The sequence below is a fragment of the Solanum verrucosum genome, unplaced genomic scaffold, assembly GCF_900185275.1.
Source record: "Solanum verrucosum unplaced genomic scaffold, falcon-dt-bn FXZP01000009.1, whole genome shotgun sequence".
Taxonomy (NCBI): Eukaryota; Viridiplantae; Streptophyta; class Magnoliopsida; order Solanales; family Solanaceae; genus Solanum; species Solanum verrucosum.
The window spans coordinates 3,553,680-3,576,313 of NW_026020231.1; the positions used below are offsets into that span (position 1 = coordinate 3,553,680).

A 22,634-nucleotide genomic window follows, 5' to 3' on the forward strand; every position below is an offset into this window, starting at 1 on the left:
GACTTATACATTGTCCTTTTCTCTACCTTTACAAGTACAATGATACATATATTTTCACATTATCGAAACTATATTACTAAACACTCTTTTTCAACTATAATCATACAACAATTTTAATATTCCACCAGTATGTGACCCCCTAAAGTAATAAGAAAGGGAGACGTTGAACTTCGGTATCATCAGAATAGCTTGGACCAACTTGCCCCAGTATATCTAATCCTACATTATTCTACCTGAATGTGATTCGTATAAGATTCTAACATTTCTCTGCGGAATCAACTTGACTCCATAATTTCTCAGCATAAGCCTTTTCATCTTCTTTCTCCTTAACAACAAAATCAGAAGCCTCAATCACTTCCTCTTCCTCGGGAATTTCTTCTTGCATCCACTCGTCCGCCTCTTTTGCTGCCTCACATACATCTCTCCGGCACTTAGTTTGTTCAATCAAAGCCTCCCTCATCTCCTGTGGGGTAGCAGGCTTGTCTGCCGGTCTGTATTTTGGTGCAGGCACAACAAAGGGTAAAACTATATCATCTAAGTTCGTCCTTTGGTTTATCTTGCCTTGAGCATCTGGAGGGGGAGTAATGAATAAGATACCTAGTTCATAGTTAGAGACATGAAGTCTCGAACCTAAACTAGAATAACTTTTATTTGCATTGATTTTCTTGCCAAGTAAACCAGAAACCTGACGCCCCCATGCAGCTTCACTGAAATTGTGTGATCCACAATAAACCCATCCGAAGGACGGTGCATCTTTCCTCGATTGGAATCTTCTTCGAGCAACCTGCTCACCTCTTTTTTTGTTATTAGGACTTCTAAGTGAGTACTGAACATGAATAAGAACTCATTATTTAAATCCATAACTTGACACTATTCTGAACTAGAGAAATTGTGAGGGTGGGATTGGGGTGGAGCAATGTGAGGTATGGGTCTCTGACAGACAATGATGATTTGCAGGTAAAAAGGCATTCTATTTGAGTCTAGAATATTCTGCTCAAATCAATTATCAATTATTTTAGTAAAAACCAAGAACCCAGGAAACTAACAAGTCTTCTGATGAGATTTATACAAAAGACGAAAAAGACTCCATTTTTTCCAATAGAAACCAACATGGGATAAATGAGTACCCAAGATAAGATAAGCATAAACATTAAGTAGACAACTGGCCATGGCATATCAACCACCCATACGACAATAAAACCACTAATTGAGAGTTACGAATGCAATTAGCATCAGGATTTTCCCAAAACGGCAGCACAAGAACTTAGCAAATAAAAACTTAGACCACTAGTAGCAATTGGAAAGTCAAGCATGACACAGTTTAACTTGGTTTTAAATCTCAAAAGGAATTTTGTCTGCAAAACAGCGACATCAGATAGTGAAGCAGCAATTGGACAATTTGTATAGAACAATAACTGATTTTCTCATTGTTCCTCGATGGAAAAAACAAGCAAAAACTATCTCATGTAGCATTTTCAAGCAGATACCGAGTTTTGAGAAGAATCCTATTCTTAGGACTAACATAATTAACTATCAGACGTGTATAATAGAAGAAATAATCCAACTGTTCTGGTAGCTTTTACCTTGACATGCATGGGATGCCCAATTCTGTCGCGAGGATAAGGAACAGCATCATGCAGAAGGCCCATAGTTTTCAACCGATGCCAAGTTTTCTGAGAAACAAAATATCAAGTAAAACCTTTTACTTAAATTGGAGTAAATGATTGCTCAATAACATGATAAGAATGAGGAAATTCATTCTTCCAGTTGTCAGACACTATCATTTTTAACAACATACCCATGTAATCCCACAGGTGGGGTCCGGGGAGGGTAGAGTGTATGCAAATCTTATCCCCTTGGGATGTAGAGACACAATAGTTTTTTCTTAAACTAAAATGAGAAACATTGTTTAAGGACTGAAAGGAGAGATCAAATTAATCTACCTGTGAAAAGCACAATATACGTCTGGATGCCAAGATTCCACTGCTCGCATTTTTCACTCGTTCAATGGTAGGAAAAATAATTCTAATCGATGGGTTCCTCAATTCTTGGCTCACACTCCAGCAGCCCCACTGCCAGAAAAAAGTAAGGACAAACTCTGAACCTGATAATAACATATTACTCGAGCCAAATCATACAATTTCGTGATAGCTACTCACATCTGGATCAGACTCCTCTGATTCAGTGAACCTTGATGACCGCTTCCCAGCTGCTGTTGAAAATGCCGCTAAAAAATTTGCATTGATGGACCCAATTGAGGATGCTCCTTAACAAAATGGCAAAGATAATTATAAATGATAAACTCAATAAACTTTGAAGGACTGAGCATAATAATCATCAAGTAATCATGAAACACTCACCAAATACAAAATCAGTTTCTAAATGTTCCGGCCATTTGAACTGGCCCAACACCTGAACGCAAGATGCAACGGAAGCAAATGTGAAAGTCAGGACATAACTGTTATAGATAAAGATGTTATCTATCAAACAAATTATCTGTCAAACTTTATGTTCCGGCTGACTGTTCCAACGTCCACCTACATACATTTTGAAACACTACCCAACTTTAAATCTTTTGTATGCTTCTAGGTCTGCTAACCAAGAAGCTACAGCTCATTGTACACCTAAAATACCGAACTTAGGTTCTTCAAGAAAATGATGCATCTATTAAAATGTTTGCCTTTTTCATTGTGAGACAACCATAACAGGTCAAGATACCCTCAAACAGTATACTTGTAAATGACATACATTTGGCATCTCAACAGAATTGGTGTCTACATAATGCTAATAAAACGTTTCGTAGGAATTCACAGAAAGAGTGAAGTCTTCAAAGATCCAGCAATCATGTGCAATGTGCCATGTTTTAACCGAACACCACCCTACAATCAGACTTACCCAATAACCGCAAGATAGTTCGAAGAAAATTTGAAAAACTTGTGAAAGCGATGGACAATGCATTAAGAATAACAATGGCTATCTTGAGAAAATTGTGAAAGCAATGGATAATGTGTTAAGAATAAAATTAACTATATCGTGCCTAAGCTCCATAAGCTGTTAGACCATGGTATCCAAGGTAAACCATCACTTGAGCCCAAAAAAAAAAAGTCCAAGCAGAACAAGGTAACATAGAAAATTTTCTTTTGTGATGTTAATTATTACTGTTTTATACTATTAACTTGATTGCGGTCTACACAACTGCTACACTTAGGGTGGCAACATGAGAGGATACAAAGCATGGATTTTAAAAGCAACATTTGTCACAACTATAATGCAGTGCCCATAAGCCCATGGTTGAAAACTATACGGGGCTGACACAAAAAAATGGTGACTAGTAATGTCCACAGTCCCAAGACATAGTAGTTATTTTTAATTGCACCAATTGAGAATCAGTTTAGATTTGACATATTGTCCGACCTTCTCAGAAAATTACCTCTTGAAGCCGCCAGATTCCCCAACACCTCTGAAGCGATGCAATTAGTGAGCAGATTGCAGAAACATGTTCAGCTCTAATAATTTCTGCAATGACTGAAAAGGATGGACCCTGCACGTTATGATCTCAATACGACTACTAGACACATGAAAAATCAGTTCAATAGAATAATCTAAAAGAGTATCACAGATGAATACCTGAGATACATGCAGTATTAACTGTACTTTGCTGCCGCTTCCCTCTAAAGCAGCACTAAGAACTTCACTTGGGAAAATATATGCAGAAAACACAAAAATACCACTGTCCGAGAGTGGCGCAACCCACTTCGCATAATTCTTCGGAAGAAATCCAAGTTGAACACATTCTATCACACAATAAAGCAAAAGAATTGGTTCAAAATTAATAATCAGAAAAATAATTTGGCAATCAGAAGAACACAAATGAAAATATTCAAATCTATGGCACTATACGATTTAATTGTCTGTCCCTCTTACAAAACAACAAAACAGTAAGATGCTAATGAGAACAAGACTGAACTACTTCTTAAAATTAGGTCTAAGAGTGAAATGTGGAATCCAGCTCTTACTAAAATGTTATCTGAAACTACTTCTAGATTTTATTCTTCAAGTCACTTGGACCATTAGTATGTCACAGCCACCACCGGCATTTATAATAAACTCGCCTCTAATTAAGGAATTGAACATGAGAAAAAGAATTGTTGACAAGTGAAATTTCTTGGAAATCAAACTGATCCTAGTGAAGATACTTATCATTACATTTCAATACAGATGCCACAAATAAAGTATAAATCAGCTAATATTCCTATTCAAATATTTATATATGAAGTGTTAAGTAATTTACCCCCTAAAGAAAGATCTTCAGGATTAGGTACATGAATGCTAACAGCATTTGCATCGGCTGGTATATTTGGGTCTCTCTTTAGAATAACCTCTGACATCCCATATACATCTTCACCGCATTTCCTAAGGTAACTTGCAAGTTTCTTCAGCCGTGCTCCATTAAGATCCGCTGAAGTACGGAAGAGATGACTTAGACCAGCCACTGATGCTTCAACAGAACCCACTGACTTAAAGTGACATAACTCTGGCAAACAATCACCCTACAGTATTACGAGTAGTGCACTTCAAACTTCACTTCACCAACCACACCCCAATAAAATGCCTCCAGGTTATAGAAGAGCTAAAAAGAGAGAAAACACTGAAGAAATATTTAACTAGTAGAACCATATACATGAGGGAATTTACAAAACAACACGGCTCATGAGATACGAAAGCCCACAAGAGCAGAACTTTTTTTCTGCTAATATCAGAATTTTGAAATGGGTTTTATTCAGACAACTGGTAAACAGATTTTCTTAACATAAAACTAGAAAGTAATGGGGTGGATTTATTCAAATGATCTTCAGATGAATACCTTTTTCACCCTCAATCAACAGGGAGCTGTTCCAAATTTAAGATAATACAACACGTAAAACTAACACAATTGTCGGGAGAAACTCGGACCACTCTACAAATTTATTCCCCAAGGGCCAAGGCAATGAAATCTATCACTCTTTCTACAAGATTGTATGCAACAATTCCTTATTTTGAAAAAAAATTATATTTCTCAAATATCAACCTTAAGATTGTACTGTCAGCTCGTCTTACCCCATCATGCCTACAAAAGCTGGACACATGCATTAGCAGAGCCATGCTTGGGTAAATGGAGATCACAAACCTTTACATTATTTTGGGGAAAACGTTTGGGTAAAATGGAGATCACAAACCTTTACATTATTTTGGGGAAAACATAGAGAAAAGGAAAGAGATTGTATTGCTATTTAAGCAAAATTCACCAGTAATTTATTTATATTGATGTGCAAAGGTATCCAAGTCATCTTTTTTCCGTGCACATGACTGGCAATATCTTGTCTTACATGTACTGTTTATTAACACCACAAAGCACTAGTCTATATTAGGTGTAAGCTACAAAAGTAAGAAGATCGCTGTACAGAGGGTTTCATATTTGCTTTCGTGCAGTTACACACTAAATGGGAATTGCTTTAAAATCCTGTGCAACACTACAAAAATATCATCAGTGTGACTGAAAATAACAATTCAATCAGGCACTTCACCATAAGAAAGACATGTAGCAAAACTATATCAGACAAGACAAAAATTCACAAGGACAGAGGGCACTAACCCCTAAGAAATGTTTTGGTTTTGATATACGTGGAATGCGACTTGAGTGAACTCCAGGTACAGAGGCAACCAGATAGCAAACACTTCCTTTAAAGTCATAGTTTGTCAGCTCCAGGATCCAATGTGCCTGACTAGGTACATCAGCTACCAAAGAGGCCATGAATCCAGCTAATTGAGCAGCAAAATCAGATACCAGATGTCCATTATTTCCCACTGCAGAAATTGGTGTGAACAGTGACAAGTAATCTGGTACATCCAAGCGAGGGAAATCCTGCCACCAGATTGTATTTGTAACTCTGCACCACTGCAGCATTTGAGTCGAAAACATTAGTACACCTGGATGAAGACAGTTCATAGAACAAACACTCAGATGATTAACAAATATATATATGATAATATAGGGCCCTTCTTAACCGATTTTTAACCCTCAGAAGGAACGGAGTGTCTAGATTACTACTTTTCAAAGTTGGAGCCAATCTCTAATCTACTTTTTTCTTTGTTCAAGAATATCTGATGGACTCTTAACTCCTACTTCGCAGCCCAACTCGATGTTGCAGGTGTAAAAAAATTATATATGCTCAATTAGGCAAACCTATAGCAATTAACCGTATCGTGAGCACCACAATTTTGTTCTTTTTCCTCTTCTCAATTTATTTTAACAGGTTATCAAGATTTACAAGAGTACTGACGAAAAGGGAAAGACGAAGAGGAAAAACTGAATTGCTAGGTGACTTGGTGCCAAAAAAAACACGTTCTTTTCAAGTTCACATAATAATTTAATAGGTCATAAGAGAGAATGATTTGATTCACACAAGACAACACAGAGGAAAGGTGATTAAACAAGCACCTGTCCTGCCACCAAATTAGCAGATGTGACCACAACACGGAGACTATCTCTCCTTTGCAACACAAGCAACTTCGGATGATGGCAACCAATGCCTGATTTCCTCAGGTCTTGACCAAATGCTATCACCTCAGGAAATGCAGGATAACTGTAATCATGAATTCATGTGATCAAAAGTTGTCTGTTGTTACATTCCTAAGCAGTTTAAGAAACTCAACCATTTCTAGTGCATGCTCCTGATAGCATACCATTGGCAAAGCAGAGTGGAAAAAAAAAGGGGGAGGAGGGAGGGGTATGTCAACCTACACAACAACTAAGTTTGGAAAATCTGGGTAAGGCTTTGAGCTTCTTCTATCAGGGCTCGAACTCCAACATCTTTCAGCATTGTGGCAAGCAATGGTAACAGGTAGATCAGCTGGAATCTCACAGTAGGACAGAAACCTATAAGAAAAAATCCATTCAGAATAAAGAAAAGAACAAAAACTAGGTAGTCTGGACATATACATATATTCCAAGCTATGTAATTGACTATATTGACTCTGTATAGTCAGTTGCCTTATAAGCTTCAAGGAACTCCATCTCAAACAGAAGATAATTAAAATGTAACCAAGAAAGTCTAACCTACCATGGTATATCAGCAGTAAATGTCGCAATAAATAGTTGTTCAAGAGTCTCAATTGGATAAAGAATCTCCTGCAATGATACAGCATTAGGATCTTCTAGAAAATTTGGTGGCCCTTCACTAGCCAGTCGATTCAAAACAAACTTCTTTCCTGGAGGAGGAACAACACGAGTTCTGTCCTCTTTTTTCATTGTATCATCAAGTAGACCAACTACCTCCTTGCTTATAAACCCCTGAGATAAAGCTTCCTCTATTCCAATAGCAATGACACCATTCTCGTGAGATGCTCCGTCATTATTGACTTGTTCTGCCCCCTTCCCATCGAGATGACATGTTTCCACCTCAATAGCAAGTGCAACATCTTTGAGGAAATCACATTCCCTATCCTGGACAGGTTCACCCTCAACAAGAAATACCTCTTTCCTACAAGCTTTTTGACCAGACTGTACTCCATGAACACTAGCCACTGGGAAATTAAAATCCTCATTGACTCCAATTTTACCATGGCATCTAACTCCCCTTCCATAATCAAGAATAACACATTTGTGGATACACGACACAGGATGGTTGCTACTTAATATCTCCCTACACATATTCAACAACACATTTGCTTTAGAAGCAAGTGCATAACTTGCATACCCAACTGGAACACAATCTGTTGTTAATACATCATTTTTTCCAATTATATTCCTATCATCAACCTCCTGAATAAATACAACCTTTTGCAAACAAAATCCTATCTGTAACCCCATACAACAGACCCCTTGACTTCCACAGCAAAGCGAAACTTCATCACCGACACAAATCTCTACAACCTTGCCTTTTGCAACTCTAACCCCATTAACAAACACCCCATTCAGCGAAACCCTAAACTTAGTTGAACCAAAAAATAACCCATCGCATAAGTACAATTTCTTATTTAAGGGATCAAAAAGAATCTGACAATGAATATTACTGATTCGATGGTCTTCGAATATGAAATCACAGCGGCTGTAATTACGGCCAATAGAGTAAGGTTTATAGGGTCGAAGATGTATAGTATCAGAAGAAGAACCAGTAGTTTTTTGAATTAGAGGAATTCCAAGAGACTTTATATGTAAATATGTTGAATTTAACACATTGGCTCTAGGTTTCTTGCATGGAAGTAGAGAAAAATCGAGTCTATGGCGTTTCGAATTCGTAGGGTAACTATCATCTGAATACTTCATGAATGAAATAGAGAAAATAATAATTATCAATTGTAGGAAAAAACATGGATAGTGAAGATAAACAATTACAAAGAATTGAAATGAATAATTGCAAAAAAAAAATTAAAAAAAAATGGAAAGAATGGTGAAACCTGAAGCGTACAATGGAAGCCAAGAACTGTTCTTCCTTGTTCTAATTGAAAATTTCCCTCCAACTTGTTATTTATATAGAATTAATGGGCTTTTCTCATATTACTGGGCCTTCAACTGTATCTTAATTGGGCCTTGTGACACTGATAACCGGAAAAGACTTCGGAGAAAACTAGGGGATTATTTGCACTTCTGTCTCTATTTTTTTGTGATTTTCTTTTGGTATAAACACACTAGAAATATAGAGTTTCAGATTTATCTATGAGTTTTCAAATTATTCACCATGTCTCAATTTATTTGGCATAGTTAAATTTTGAGATTTAAATTAGTTTGATCTTTTCGTTTGCAAAACAGATGAGACACAACAAACAATAATATATTTGAGATATAAAATTTATTTATTTATCAAAATGTATATAGTATTTATTTAAATGTTAAATGCTACTTTCAATAATATTCTTCTCCTTGTGTTTATAGTTTTATTGATAAGAAATCTAAATTATAGAAATATGACGTTTGAATTGGCTTAAAAAGTAGCTTTAAAGTCAAACTGAAATGATTTTTAAGTTAAAAATAAAAATAGGAAGAGATATACTTTTGGTTTTTGACTTATTTTAACTCATTTTGAACTTATTTTAATTCATTTTTTATCTTGTCAAACACTTCCTAACTTATTTTAAGTAATTTTTTATTATTTTAAGTTATTTTTTATATTTGTCAAATACTCCAGAAGTCAAAAACTGACTTAAAAGTAAGTTTGACCAACTTTTAAGTCAATCCAAACACCCTTTACGTATCTATTTACAATACTCCCTCTGTCCCGTTTTATATGTCATCCCTTCCTATAAATAGTTGGACCACAATATTTGTCATTTTATAAAATTTATGCATAATTTACCATGTTTTGCCTATTATACCCTTGATAGAATAGTTAATAAATCTTGTCATTTATTAATAAAGTTAACTTAAGAAAACATTAAATAAGAATAGAAGGGTAAAATTACATAATTTCTTAATGCAAGTGCAAAGTAAAAATGTGACATATATAATGGGATGGAGGGAGTATTAGAAAAATAATTTTAATGAGTAATAATAACCTAAAAAAAGTAGAGAATAACGAGACTATATTTGTAGTTTCCTATTTCCTCCATTTCATTTTCTATTTTCTTTTGCTAAATTAATAAAACATTAAATGGTCATGTTTTTTTATATAATAAAACCAAGAACTCCTAAATCTAATATGAGATCTTGTGCACGAACGCTTTTTTAAAGTTTTCATTCTTTAAAAGGATGACCAAAATTGTTTTTAAAATATTATGTTATTTAAAAAAAATTATATATACGTAATAACATAATATATACACAATATTTTGTTAATTTTATATACATTTATCACGGAATATCTCATATACAGGAGAATTGATTATAAAATTTAAAATGTTGGTCTGTTTTTTTTTAAAAAAAGAAGGGAAAAATGACAAATATACCCCCAAAACTATCGTAAATAGTATGCATATACCCTCCGTCATACTTTTGAGATATTGGTGCCCCTGCTGTCCAAAAACTAGAGCATATATACCCTTTATACTAACGGACATACACGTGTCATAATCTTATCCACCGACCGACATTAATTAAATATTAGATCGACGGATAAGATTGCGCCACGTGTCCCTATTTAGTCTTCCGTTAGAGTGAAGGGCATATATGCTCTAGTTTTTTTATGGCAGGGGGACCCATGTCCCAAAAGTATAACGGAGGGTATCTGCATACCATTTACGATAGTTCAGGGGCATATTTGTCCTTTTTCCCAATAAATAAATAAAAATACAAGCCCCTTTTTTGTTGCTAATTCAAGATTGTTAATGTACATACTATTATTATATACTTTCAAAATTAAGTATCTTATCACTAATTAAGAGTTTCATACCTATCTTACACTTAGATACATGTATTTTTGCTACCAGATACACAAAAATAGGGAGAAAGACTAGTGAGATTGAGGAGAGAAGCGAGCAAGATTCTTATGTTCCCAAAATACATGCGAATCACACTAGTTATGTGTATCTGGAGTGTTTCACACGTATCTGAGATAACAAATACATGAGAGAGTGGCGAGCGAGATAAGAGAAAAACAAACTAGGCGAAAGAAATCTAGATACAAGTAAATCTACTTGAATACAATGTATCTAAAAACAAATTACACATAAATTTGACCTCATTTATCCGAAATACATGTATCAGAATGTGTCAAAATCTGATAGGATACATAATATTATAAACTAAAGTGTATCTAAATAATTAACTCTTAAATAAATAGAATTTAGATAATTACCCTCAAGAAACCAAAATAATCGAAAGACAAAATATCTGATCCTACAAAACAAAAAAAAAAAACAAAAAATTTAAACAAGAAAGAGGGTTTTGGGGCTCAAATAGAGCCCATTAGGTCCACAGTCGAATAGAGCAATGCCACAAGCTTCTCAGACAAGCTTAAAGATTCAAGAAATTCCCCTTTCGTCACTCCGGTGAGTGTGACGCCACTCTTATTTCCCCATATATAATCTGCATTAACAGCGACACATAGAGAGAGCTAAGCAGGAACGAATATACAAACACCCAAAAGAGCAAATTGTTGCGGAAATGGCGAATCCTCCGAAGCCATGGAAAGCTGAGTATGCAAAATCATCGCGTTCAGCATGCAAAACTTGCAAAAGTATTATTGATAAAGAAGTTTTCAGAATTGGAAAAATGGTCCAATCCACTCATTTTGATGGATTAATGCCGGTATGTCTCAATTTCCCTTTCCAATTTTTCACCTTGCAGTGTTTGTTTTGAAATTCATCTCTTTCTTTTCTATTTTGAATTTCTTTTCACTTTGTACCTTTTCCATGCCTATTTTATTGTTTTCTTGTTTTCCTTTTGCTTCTCTAAAGTAATTTTCTGGAAGTTTTTGCCTGTTTACTTTTTTTTTTTTGTCTTGTGTGGGTTTCTCCCATTTCGTTTTTCACATGCTTGATGTGGGTATACACTTCATGGGGACATGATCAGTTTTCTAGGATAGGGAAAGGTAGACATTATGGTGAAACTCACTCTTGTGTGCACTATTTTGACTTGGTGAGTTATTATTAGAATTAGAAATTCGGTGGATGGTTACAACAACAACATACTCAGTGGTGTATGCGGACCTTAACCTTGCCTCATGGAGGTAGAGCGGCTCTTTACTAAAGACCTTTGACTCAAGTAATGAAAGCAGTTTGAAAAAGAAAATACAAAAGCCGAGAAGACATAGCAAATAATAGGGAAAACATTAAATAGCATTTAACAACAACAAAGGAATGATAAAAACAACAAAATAATGCGATAACCAAAGCACAAGTTGATGATATGAGTTGCTTCCATTGTAGTTTTGTTTGTTAATCCACCAGGGTAACAGGGAAATTTCAACTACACATGAGACAAACGGTATATGTATGCTATTGATGGAAGTATGATTATCAGTCCTATATGTGTTATGTCCTGCTGATTCTTGAGATCTGAAGACCCTTAAAAAAAATTAGTTTGTTAGTTGATGCCTCAAACACCACCACTTGCTGGGGCATGTAGCTCTTATTCTACTGGTAAATTTGGTATCATAGGTTCCCTTATGATACTCATTGCTAATGAGTTAAGAATCTTAAGATTTGTTTCTGTTATATTTTTCATTTTTCGTCCTTGTTTACAAGAGTTTAGTTTTTTTTTGAAACTGGTAAATGTGTATTCCTCAGCATTAAGGACATGCTGGACACCATCAAAAAGTGTTAGATAAAAAAAAAAAACCAACTAAAAAACAAGATACTTACAGAGATCTTAATATATCTACAAACTGATCTATATCCTCTAAACCTACTTCTTTACATTAAGTTTTGCTTTATTTTGTCACTGATCTTCCTTTTATCACTCCACTTTTTGTCCATTTAATTGGTTCTTGTTTTTGGATTCAGATGTGGCATCATGCTAACTGCATCTTGAGGAAAGCAAAACAGATAAAATCGTATGCCGCTTCCATTTCCAAATATTACTGTTAAATTGTGGTTTGGTGATACTAGAAAGAACTTTATTTTCCATTGACTTGCATTTTGGTGTTAGCCTTGAAGATGTTGAAGGGGTTGACCAGTTGCGGTGGGAGGATCAGCAGAAGATAAGGGAATATGTACAGGTTGGTGGATCCTCAAACATCCCTACTCCGGCTGCAGTGGAATGTGGTATTGAAGTATCTCCAGCCTCTCGTGCTTCCTGTCGGCACTGCAACCAAAAGATTGTTAAAGGGGAGGTTGGTTTTGTCACTTAGTATGCTTTATTTAGCTACTACTACTACTACTACTACTAATTCTTGGTTAAATTCTGAATCTGCCGTGATTCCTTCCCTGGGGATTATTAGTTAGTCTTGGTTGAACATTGCCATAAATCATCAGGGCCTCTGTTCTTTTTGGTGCAAGCACCTGAACAGTATGTGTTTCTTGGGTCATTTTTCTCTGTACTTTTAGAGAAAATGTTATTTTATACAAAGACTAATATCTAGGCACGAGACAAGTTTTTTTCTCAAAATTAAATGACAAATGATGTAGTTTAAAAGATTGTATGCAGATCTGTAACATTGTCAGAGCTTTGAATATCATATCACCTGCTCATAAAGCATAAAATAAAGATAAAATGGATAGAGCACTATATTTTCTTAAATACTTGCTATCTGTGTTAGGTACGCATATCATCAAAACCTGAAGGTCAACGTGCTAAGTCGCTGGCATGGCATCATGCGAAGTGTTTCTCTGAAATATCTTCGACTACCCAGGTTGAAAAGCTATCTAATTGGGATAGCCTCTCAGCTGCTGATCAGGCAGCTGTTCTATCCCTGTTTAAGAGTTCTACATTGACAGGTAATAAGAACTTTGCTCTGTTGATTGCACATCATGTTGATTGCACATCACTGTTGTGGTTGAGTCGCCCTCTTTAGCAACTAATGTGTTTGACAATTGTCTTAGGTAACAAAACTGATCCCAAGGAGGAACTAGCACAAGAATCAACATCTAAGGCTGGTGCTAAAAGGAAAAAACCCAGTAACAACAGTGAGAAATCAAAGCTTGCTAAAGCTGAAGTTGATGTTTCTACCGGCAAAAAAGTGGTTGACAGAAACATTGACAACGTGAAGGATGAACTCTCTAAAGCATCTGAGCTGGAGAGCCAACTAGAGTCACAGACTAAAGCCCTATGGGCACTCAAGGATGATCTCAAAAAGCATGTCAGTACAGGAGAGTTGCGAGAGATGCTTGAAGCTAATGATCAGGAATCTTCAGGATCAGAGCTTGATCTTCGAGATCGCTGGTGTGGTTTTTCTGCTGGTTAATCTGATATATTTTAGATGTGGCATTGGTCACTTATGATGCATCCAATATTTTTCTTTTCAATTGCCAACTTTAGGGTAGTTTGTACTAGAATAGTCTTGGATTTTGAGTGATGTGGGCTTTCTTTTCCTTACTTAGTTTCCTATATCCATTGTTCGATGTCACCTCTTCTTTCTTTGGATTTCTTTGTTTGTTGAAGGCAAAAGAAGTATGCAATGTTGGATGGAGTTTTTGTGCTGCACTCATACATTCTCTTTATTTTTTTTCTTGGCTTTATCCAGTGCCGATGCGATGCATTTTGGAGCGCTCCCCAAATGTCCCCTTTGTTCAGGACACCTTCGATATTCTGGAGGCATGTATAGATGTCATGGCTATTTGTCAGAATGGAGCAAGTGTTCATACTCTGTCACTGACATAAAACGTGATAAAGGAAAATGGAAAATTCCTGAAAAAACCAGCAACGAGTTTCTTCTCAAGGTACATGGTTAACAAATTCTAAAATATGATACATAAGTATGAGCAGCACTTTAAAGATTCCCTTTTACCCTCAACTTGTATTTGTATTAGAGGTATGGATCAATGTTATGCTGCTCTTTGATTGTAAAAATTATTTTTCTGTTCAGTGGTATAAGGGACAAAAGTCAAAAAAACCAGAAAGGATACTGCTTCCGGCTACACCCAGCAAGGAATCTGTGAGCCAGGCTGCTGATGGGCTGTCTCAGTCTTCCAAGGGTGAAAACCTAGAGGATCTAAAAGTTGCTTTGATTGGATTGTCCAGAGATTCCAAGGTAAGGCTTTTCCTTTCTTTTTTTCCTCAATTTCTCTTTAGTCTAGTGGGTCACTCATGAGTATTTGAGGTTATACTCTTTCCCTCTGTGATTTTTGTCCAGCTTATTAATACACTATTTTCAATTTAATAGGAGAACTGGAAGAGCAAAATTGAGGAAGCTGGTGGACGGGTGCATGCCAAGTTGAAGAAAGGTGCTTTAAGTCTTAGAATTTAGGTTTAAAATTTGTCAGTCCTTGTCAGTGGCGGCTCAAGCTAATTAGTGGCCTAAAGCCAAAAATAAGTTGGAGGCCTAAATTTTAATTGTTTTTTTATATCTGAGATTTAAGTTATTTCTTTTTTTTAATAAAAAAAGTCTTATTTTTTTATGATCTTAAACTAAAGATATATACATACATATATACCAAAATATTTTTTAATCTTGTGATCTTAAAGATATCATGTGGAAGTTAAATTTAAAAATTGATCTATAAAAAAGAAACATTCCTTAATGTTTCGAAACAAATTAAAATGTTAAAAAAAGTTTAAGATAATTTTATTATTACTAAAAAATTAGGCCCTTCGGGCATATGCCTCATCTTTAAAGGCATTGAGCCATCCCTGATCCTTGTTATATTCTAAACGTTTGAAGTATTTGGACTTGCAGACACAGATTGCTTAGTTGTAATAGGGACGTGGAATGATCAAGATTCTGAGATAAAGAAGGCCAGGTAACTCCTTGCAGGTTGCAACAATACATTTTACCCTGTCAAATTCTTCATTTCTAGCTGCTTCATTCTGACAGGAGACTGAAAGTGCCAGTAGTCAGGGAGGATTATTTGGTGGATAGTATCAACAGAAAGAAAAAACTTCCTTTTGGCTTGTATAAATTAGAAGCTAATGGTGAGACTCAAAGCATGAAAACTGTCAAAGTAAAAGGGAGGAGTGCGGTTCATGAGTCATCCAGATTGGAAGATACAGGACACATTCTTGAGGACAAGACCAGCATTTATAATACGACTTTAAATATGTCAGACCTCTCAAGTGGCATTAATAGGTGATGCATCCATATTTTTTCCTCTGAAATATGCAGTTGCAATCTAGTAGCTGTCTTTTTCTTCTCTTTTCGTACATTATTCTGTGTTTCACTTTTGGTCTTTCTGCATCACTAATTGAGATGTCTCTGGTATTGATAGGTGTTTCACTTTTGGTCTTTCTGCATCACTAATCTAGGTTTCTAAAAAAAGAAGGAAAAATATATTTAGTGGGAATTGATCTCTAGTCCTCGATCTTCTTGTAACATGGGTCCTATGGGTGCCAACAGATAATATTACATTAATTTTAGAAAATATATACATAAAATACCTATGGGTTTACGAGCCCCAATCTTTGCCTATAAATTTACCCCTGGTTTGAATTTACCTAAACCAAATTTATAAAGTAATGAATATATCTCTACATCTACATGAGTAATAGGATATTCTTTTAAATATCATTTGGTTTTGGAAATAGCTCGGTTTTCCATGCTGCCGAGGTAGTCAAACCTCTTCAATTTATAAAGTAGCTCTATTATTATAGTGGAGAGTGATTTCTATCTGTAACTTTGCCCATGTGAGTTCCTGGTTTTGTTTGATCATATGGTAGTTTGGCCTTTTTGTTTCTGTTATCTGCAGTTACTACATCCTTCAAATTATTGAAGAGGACAAAGGGTCAGACTGTTATGTTTTTCGCAAATGGGGTCGCGTTGGAAATGAGAAAATTGGAGGAAACAAGTTAGAGGAGATGTCTAAATCAGATGCAATACAACATTTTAAGCGTTTGTTTCTTGAGAAGACTGGGAACTCATGGGAAGCATGGGAACAAAAGAAAAATTTTCAGAAGCAACCTGGCAGATTTTATCCTCTGGATATTGTTAGCCACCTCCTCTCGCCTCAAGTCTTTAAACATTTTGCTTCTTTTTTTTTGGGGTTGCACCCCTAGTGTTCTTCTCTAATAACACCTTAATTTTATTAATTTTGTGCTATAGAAACGTCAAGAACCTTCACCAAGTACTCAGGTTTCAAAATGATTTACTTTGTAGGATTATGGGGTTGACAAAAAACCCACCTCTAAGAGTAATATCAATGACACAAACAGCAAACTTGCCCCTCCATTGATGGAGCTGATGAAGATTCTCTTTAATGTTGAGACATACAGGTTAAATAAAATCTCACTGTTGAACTCCTTGTATGTTTTAGAAATGCAGCTGAACCCACAAGTGATGCAGGGCTGCTATGATGGAATTTGAGATAAATATGTCGGAGATGCCACTAGGAAAGCTGAGTAAAAGGAATATCCAAAAAGGTACATTAGTTCAGCTATCTACTTCTATTGGGTATCTCCTCTGTCTATCTATGTGGTGTTTAAGCTCGTCTGCTTACTTGTTCCTGATAATGTTTCTGGTACTTAGGTTTTGAGGCATTAACGGAGATACAAAATCTGTTCAGCAGCACTAATCATGATCCAACTGTCAAGGAGACCCTTCTTGTTGATGCAAGCAATCGCTTTTTCACAGTCATACCATCTATTCATCCTCATGTTATTAAAGATGAGGATGATTTTAAGTTGAAGGTGAAACCTCTTTACTTGATATCAATGTTGTTTGATTTGACAACCACTCTGCCAACTGTGTTGTGCCATCTTAGGTTTTTGAGGATCGCCACCAAGTTAAATTTTTTTAACCAACTGCCATGTCTCCATGCAATCTTGAGTCATTGTTTCCACTTAATGGAGGTGGCCTAAATCTGAGTCTAGATTTTAGCATTTTCTTTTTTTCAGCAACCACTTATTAGCTCTTTAATAGATTTGAATCGTTCATATCTTATACAAAGTCTTGAAATCATTAAGACCTTCCCATAAAAGTTTCATTAACGTACCGTTTACTGCTATTCTGTTTCTTACACCACCATGATACTACCACCGGTTGCCTCTACCAGCTTCTACTGCCGGCCTCGACATCACAACCTCTAGCGTCACTTACTACCAGCAAACCATCAGCCATCACCACCAACCACTTCCACCATTACTAGCTATCAGCCCATCGCCAACACCAACCACCTCCATCACACAACTACCACCTCCACCACCCACCTTCACTGCATAACCACTACCAACAACCACATCCACCACACAATTATCACCACACAACCACCAATCCATTGCTAGCCACCACCATTACTCTTCACCATCCACTGCAATCTATTTGTTTTCTCCACATCCAATTCTACCTTTTCCAATTCTGTCAGTATAAGAGTGATACTTCCCATTTCCCTGTCTTGTAATTTTCTTATAAACACTATTTCCAAACTTCATTACTATACCATTCAGCAACAGTTCAGTGGGGATTATTTTCGATACTATATGGATTCGAGAAGCATCTTTTAAAGTGTTCCCATGCATCCACATGTCTTGCTGCATTCTAACTTTGTTCATATCTCCAATTTTCATTCTGATGAGAGTCAGAACTCACCCCGGTCCTTTAGTTTGTTTCCATTGGCCTGTTCCATGGGACTTAAGACCTGTTTGAGCACTCTGGTTTTCCATTCCATATCTTTTTTTATAACATCTTCCCACCGCTCCTCCTTTTCTGCACAACTCCATAACCAATTGTATAGTAGGCTTTTGTTCTGTATTTAGTTTGTATATCTAATCACCCTCTATTTATTTTTCCCGTAGCACCAGAGTCCACTTGACTAGGTGAAACTTTGTCTTGATTTCCTTCCCATTAGAAACATCTTGTAATCTTGACTCAAGGCTGAAATGGAAGATATTTTGTAAGATTCAGATGAGCCCCAAGGACGTTGGTCTAGGGGGTAAGACGGCAACGCTTAATGATTTGTAGAATGTTTGAGCCATATTTATCAACTGAAATTGCTTGTAATTGCTTTCTTTTTTTCTTTTCACATATTTAAAGATCATGCATTGCTTGTTTGGAATGCTAGGTTTCCTCATCTTTTGGTATTAATCATAAGACTAATTGCTAAATCTGTATGAGTTCTTTTAAGTTTATGTAGTAAGTTCATGGAGTGAGTTAAGAGGACATACTCTGACTGAGATATCTGCCTCTTCAATATCCCACGTGTTGCTGTTTCTTTGGCTAACCTGCTGTTGGATATTTTACTCAGCGTCTCTTCTACCTCATTTGGGTGCCAGGATACCAGCTAACTTATGCCCTGTGTATTTGGTGACAGATAAAAATGCTGGAAGCTCTTCAGGACATTGAAATAGCTTCACGACTTGTTGGCTTTGACATTGACAATGATGACTCGCTGGATGAGAAGTATAAGAAGCTACAGTGTGATATATCTCCACTTCCTCATCAAAGTGAAGATTATCGAGTTATTGAAAAGTATCTCCAAAATACTCATGCTCCTACACATAAGGTGGGCTTGTGACTCCCCCTTCCTCTAACCGTCTTTTCCCCAGGAGCTTGCTAGTTGTTTACTTCAATCTTTTTGTGTTTTGTACTTCTGGAAACCCAAAATGGATCTATAAGCACACTTTGGCTGGCGGTGGTGAGAGCACTACCGGCATAGATGCAACTGAATCCTCTCCCTGCCGTCTTTAAAATCTTTAGCTATCTACCTACTTATTGAAGCGATTTGAAAAAGACATGTTTTATATTTTTCAAGTTTTTGAAAAAAAGAGAGGGTATGTGCTAATGTTTGCAATTTTCTCAGGACTGGGTTCTAGAAGTCGAAGAAGTGTTCTCTCTCGAACGTAAAGGGGAATTTGACAAGTTTAAACCTTGCAAAGAGCAACTGAAGAACAGAATGCTTCTATGGCATGGTAAGGTTAAACACACATCAAGGCGACCTGTCAACGGGAGGATTTATCAGTTGAATGGCTCACAATTTACATTGTATTGAAATTTAAGGTTATGAGACTATTATTAAACTACGAAAAGAGAATTTAACTGCATCGAAAAACTTTTCAGGTTCACGTTTGACAAACTTTGTGGGTATACTTAGCCAAGGACTAAGAATTGCTCCTCCAGAAGCCCCTGCTACGGGGTACATGGTATCACCTGCCCCTTACATTAACATCTTGTACTTTTTGAATTGACCTCTGTTTCTTAGCTACTCTTTTGTCCGTATATCAAGGCATTTACTAAGCTTTACACCTATCTGATGTGCAATGTCTTTACCTACATTGTAGTTTGGAAAGGGAATATACTTTGCTGATATGGTCAGTAAAAGTGCACAATATTGCTTCACTGATCACAAGAATCCTGTTGGGTTTATGCTTCTCAGTGAAGTTGCTTTAGGTGAGGTTTATGAGCTAAAGGCAGCCAAGGTGAGTAAATACAGTAGGATTGCCATACCATACTGCTGTTATTTTGTTCATTCACCATACTGCTGTTATTTTGTTCATTCAGCATGTTCGTCCTATCTCTCTTTGTCTGCATTTAATTACCTGGTACTTATGGTATTTATTGCGGCTTTGTTTGGCTTCCATGTAGTACATGGACAAACCTCCTAAAGGGAAGCACTCTACTAAGGGTCTTGGCAAGACAGTACCTGAGAAGTCAGATTTTGTGAACTGGAGGGATGAAGTTGTGGTTCCGTGTGGAAAACCAGTAACATCAAATGTTAAGAACTCTGAGCTTCTGTACAATGAATACATAGTCTACGACGCTGCTCAAGTAAGTGTTCTTATCAACATTAGGTCTGTTTCTTGATAGAGTTTGGCAATAAACCTTTTGAGAGTATCCAACATCTATTCTTGTTTGATGCAACACCACCTCTATCCATGAATTGGATGAACGATAGGGTTATGTATTTACTTTTGCTTCTTTCCTATAAATCAGTAGGTTTATGTATTTCGTGAACATCAGAATTTCATGCCACCAACATAAAGCAAGGAAGCGCTGTAATGAATTAACCCCGTTACAGCAGTTTCTTAGTTGATACAGAGTAGTAGTTCAATTATTTCACATTTTGATGTCAGGGTCGCCTAATAGCTGTGTGCAGAAATCAGTTAGGATCTTTATCTTTTAACAATCATTACATATTTTTATATCATGTTCAAACTTCTTTCATGACATTCTTCAGTTGTGGGGGTGGGGACATGAATGATAGATGAACATACTGATGGACTGACTGCTTTGAATTTCTGTGTTCTGCAGGTAAAGCTGCAATTCTTAGTCAAAGTGAGGTTTAATTTCAAGCGGTGAAGTTATGATTCAGACTTGTAAATACGTGTGTTTTGTAAAAAGATAGTTTCACTCCATATCAGTGAAAACTGCACTTTCTTACCCATCATGTGCAGGCTTGACATTGTCTTTTGTTGTGTATGGGGAGGGCTAGATCTCATTTTGGGGTTTTTAGGAGGAGATCGCTTCCTGCACATGTAAATGTCTCTTTGTAAGAGATGAAATCATGTTTCTATTTTTCGACTATGATGCTTAGATTTCTGGTAAAGATTAACATTAGCAGTATTAACTTGAGAGCTCTCACTGTTAGCTGTAGCCGAAGCTGCTTTTGCTCTGCAATTTCCTCGAGATTGCTACAGGTTTGCTTAGCGTCCTTTCTGCTGCTACTTTCTTACTAGTTGCGAAGAAAGTTTGACATGAAACTAGTTAGAGTTGCATGGTTTCTCCTGGTTTTGCTTTCTTGCTACATCATGAACTGTTTGAAGTCCTAGCAAGTTAACTAACTATGAATGGCTATAACATGAAAGATGGTAATATTAATTTATGGAAAAGAAAAGGAATTTTCATAATGTTTATCAACTTTAACGAGCATGGAAGCCTTGAAGCACATTTTGACTTGTCCAATTCAATCCATCTAAAAAATTAGACCAGTCCCCTAAATTGATTCATGAGAAGTCAAAATATTTTTAAAGAGGTTGTCTTCGTTTGATATATAAATTATGGAAGGACAAAAAATTAGAACTTTTTAAGGACTGACCAGATAGATTTATGATTCGCCTTTTAGTTCATTTAACTTAGAATGAAGTGTGAATAACACACTCAATTTTTATTTTTTTTAAGCATTGGGAATGCCAGTTTGATACTAAAATTATTACTCGGTAGAGAAATACATTTCTCTCTTTTACTACACTCTCTTGATGGTGTTTTATCTTCACTTTATTTTATAATTAGAGGAATTCCAAGAGATTCGGGCATCTCCAACTCTAATCTCTATTTTACTCTCTAAATATAGAGTTCTCTATTATTTTTAGACAATCAACTCCACACAATTCTTTATTTTACTCTTTAAAAAAGAATCTTTTTCTCTCTCCTCAAATATTATATTATTATTTTTATTATTTCATTCTTATTTTCTTATTTCATAATATCACCCTTTATTTCCTCTTTTTTTTTTTGCAAATAATCACTTTATATAATTTCCATGTAATATAAAATTTTATTTTTTCAAATTCTTTACTTAATATAAAATTATATTTTTTTCTAAATTTATAAATACATAAATTGCTAGTTAATATTATATAATGTACAAATTAATAGACAATTCAAATAAAAGTGAAATTATTAATGAAATATAATTACATAAATACTCTACTTTCAAGATTATTACGTTGCTCCCATAAATGCTCTATTAATGCATTATGGACTTCCAATGAGCATTTTTATCCTTAATTATTTTATGTCTAGCTAAAGATGTTCAAATTAGAGATTTTCATGCAACAAGAACAACTACGAATAATTGAAAAAAGAAATCAACAAGTACAACCGCAATCACAACTACACTAATTATGTGGATCACACTATTTTTTTCCAAAAATTGTAAATGACCTACCGGATTACTAAATTATCGTTGTGATAAAATTATTATGTTATGTATTGTATTTTTAAATTAATATTTTCATCTTATCATTTTAATTTTGTGCATTCTTCATAGTGAAAATTAATAATGATATCAAACTATATTAAAGTGACGAAAATTAAAAAAATTGAAATATTATAAATTCGAGATGAAAGTAGTATATATTAAATAATATATTTTTTAAAATGTTATATTACATTTAAAATGAATTACTAATATTAGAG

General features: G+C 35.6%; 2 protein-coding genes across 3 annotated transcripts; one reads left to right on the forward strand and one right to left on the reverse strand.

Annotated features, from left to right (window-relative positions):
• Nucleotides 1-8,389, reverse strand: LOC125832594 (uncharacterized). 2 transcript variants are annotated; one of them, XM_049511784.1, is made up of 12 exons: nucleotides 7,101-8,389; nucleotides 6,782-6,916; nucleotides 6,479-6,623; nucleotides 5,633-5,935; nucleotides 4,292-4,550; nucleotides 3,628-3,794; nucleotides 3,431-3,541; nucleotides 2,361-2,412; nucleotides 2,160-2,266; nucleotides 1,944-2,072; nucleotides 1,584-1,673; nucleotides 1-826 (listed from the first exon to the last, which is right to left on the reverse strand). In XM_049511784.1, the coding sequence occupies exons 1-12, from the start codon at nucleotides 8,303-8,305 to the stop codon at nucleotides 257-259; spliced, it is 3,273 nt and encodes a 1,090-aa protein (XP_049367741.1). In that variant the 5' UTR covers nucleotides 8,306-8,389; the 3' UTR covers nucleotides 1-256. The 2 variants fall into 2 exon arrangements, with proteins under 2 accessions (XP_049367741.1, XP_049367743.1); XM_049511786.1 differs by having other exon boundaries at nucleotides 1-784; nucleotides 7,101-8,387.
• Nucleotides 8,390-10,887: 2,498 nt separating this feature from the next.
• Nucleotides 10,888-21,072, forward strand: LOC125832167 (poly [ADP-ribose] polymerase 1). Its single transcript, XM_049511317.1, has 20 exons — nucleotides 10,888-11,221; nucleotides 12,418-12,467; nucleotides 12,563-12,746; nucleotides 13,173-13,350; nucleotides 13,456-13,795; nucleotides 14,097-14,292; nucleotides 14,439-14,603; nucleotides 14,736-14,796; nucleotides 15,249-15,312; nucleotides 15,387-15,638; nucleotides 16,255-16,492; nucleotides 16,662-16,777; nucleotides 16,848-16,924; nucleotides 17,031-17,191; nucleotides 18,811-19,002; nucleotides 19,300-19,408; nucleotides 19,557-19,639; nucleotides 19,778-19,915; nucleotides 20,082-20,264; nucleotides 20,748-21,072. Exons 1-20 carry the CDS (start codon nucleotides 11,078-11,080, stop codon nucleotides 20,793-20,795), a joined length of 2,979 nt encoding a protein of 992 aa, XP_049367274.1. The 5' UTR covers nucleotides 10,888-11,077; the 3' UTR covers nucleotides 20,796-21,072.
• Nucleotides 21,073-22,634: the final 1,562 nt, after the last annotated feature.

What these genes read in the sequence shown, in the direction of transcription:
- LOC125832594 (XM_049511784.1), bottom strand. Translation starts at nt 8,305, where the DNA reads ATGAAGTATTCAGATGATAGTTACCCTACGAATTCGAAACGCCATAGA. An exon ending in TAATACTGCATGTATCTCAG is followed by an intron (nt 3,542 to 3,627) that starts GTATTCATCTGT and finishes CATAACGTGCAG; the next exon opens with GGTCCATCCTTTTCAGTCAT. An exon ending in GGCATCCCATGCATGTCAAG is followed by an intron (nt 827 to 1,583) that starts GTAAAAGCTACC and finishes ATTCATGTTCAG; the next exon opens with TACTCACTTAGAAGTCCTAA.
- LOC125832167 (XM_049511317.1), top strand. Translation starts at nt 11,078, where the DNA reads ATGGCGAATCCTCCGAAGCCATGGAAAGCTGAGTATGCAAAATCATCG. An exon ending in GCAACGAGTTTCTTCTCAAG is followed by an intron (nt 14,293 to 14,438) that starts GTACATGGTTAA and finishes TTTTCTGTTCAG; the next exon opens with TGGTATAAGGGACAAAAGTC. An exon ending in CTCTCAAGTGGCATTAATAG is followed by an intron (nt 15,639 to 16,254) that starts GTGATGCATCCA and finishes TGTTATCTGCAG; the next exon opens with TTACTACATCCTTCAAATTA.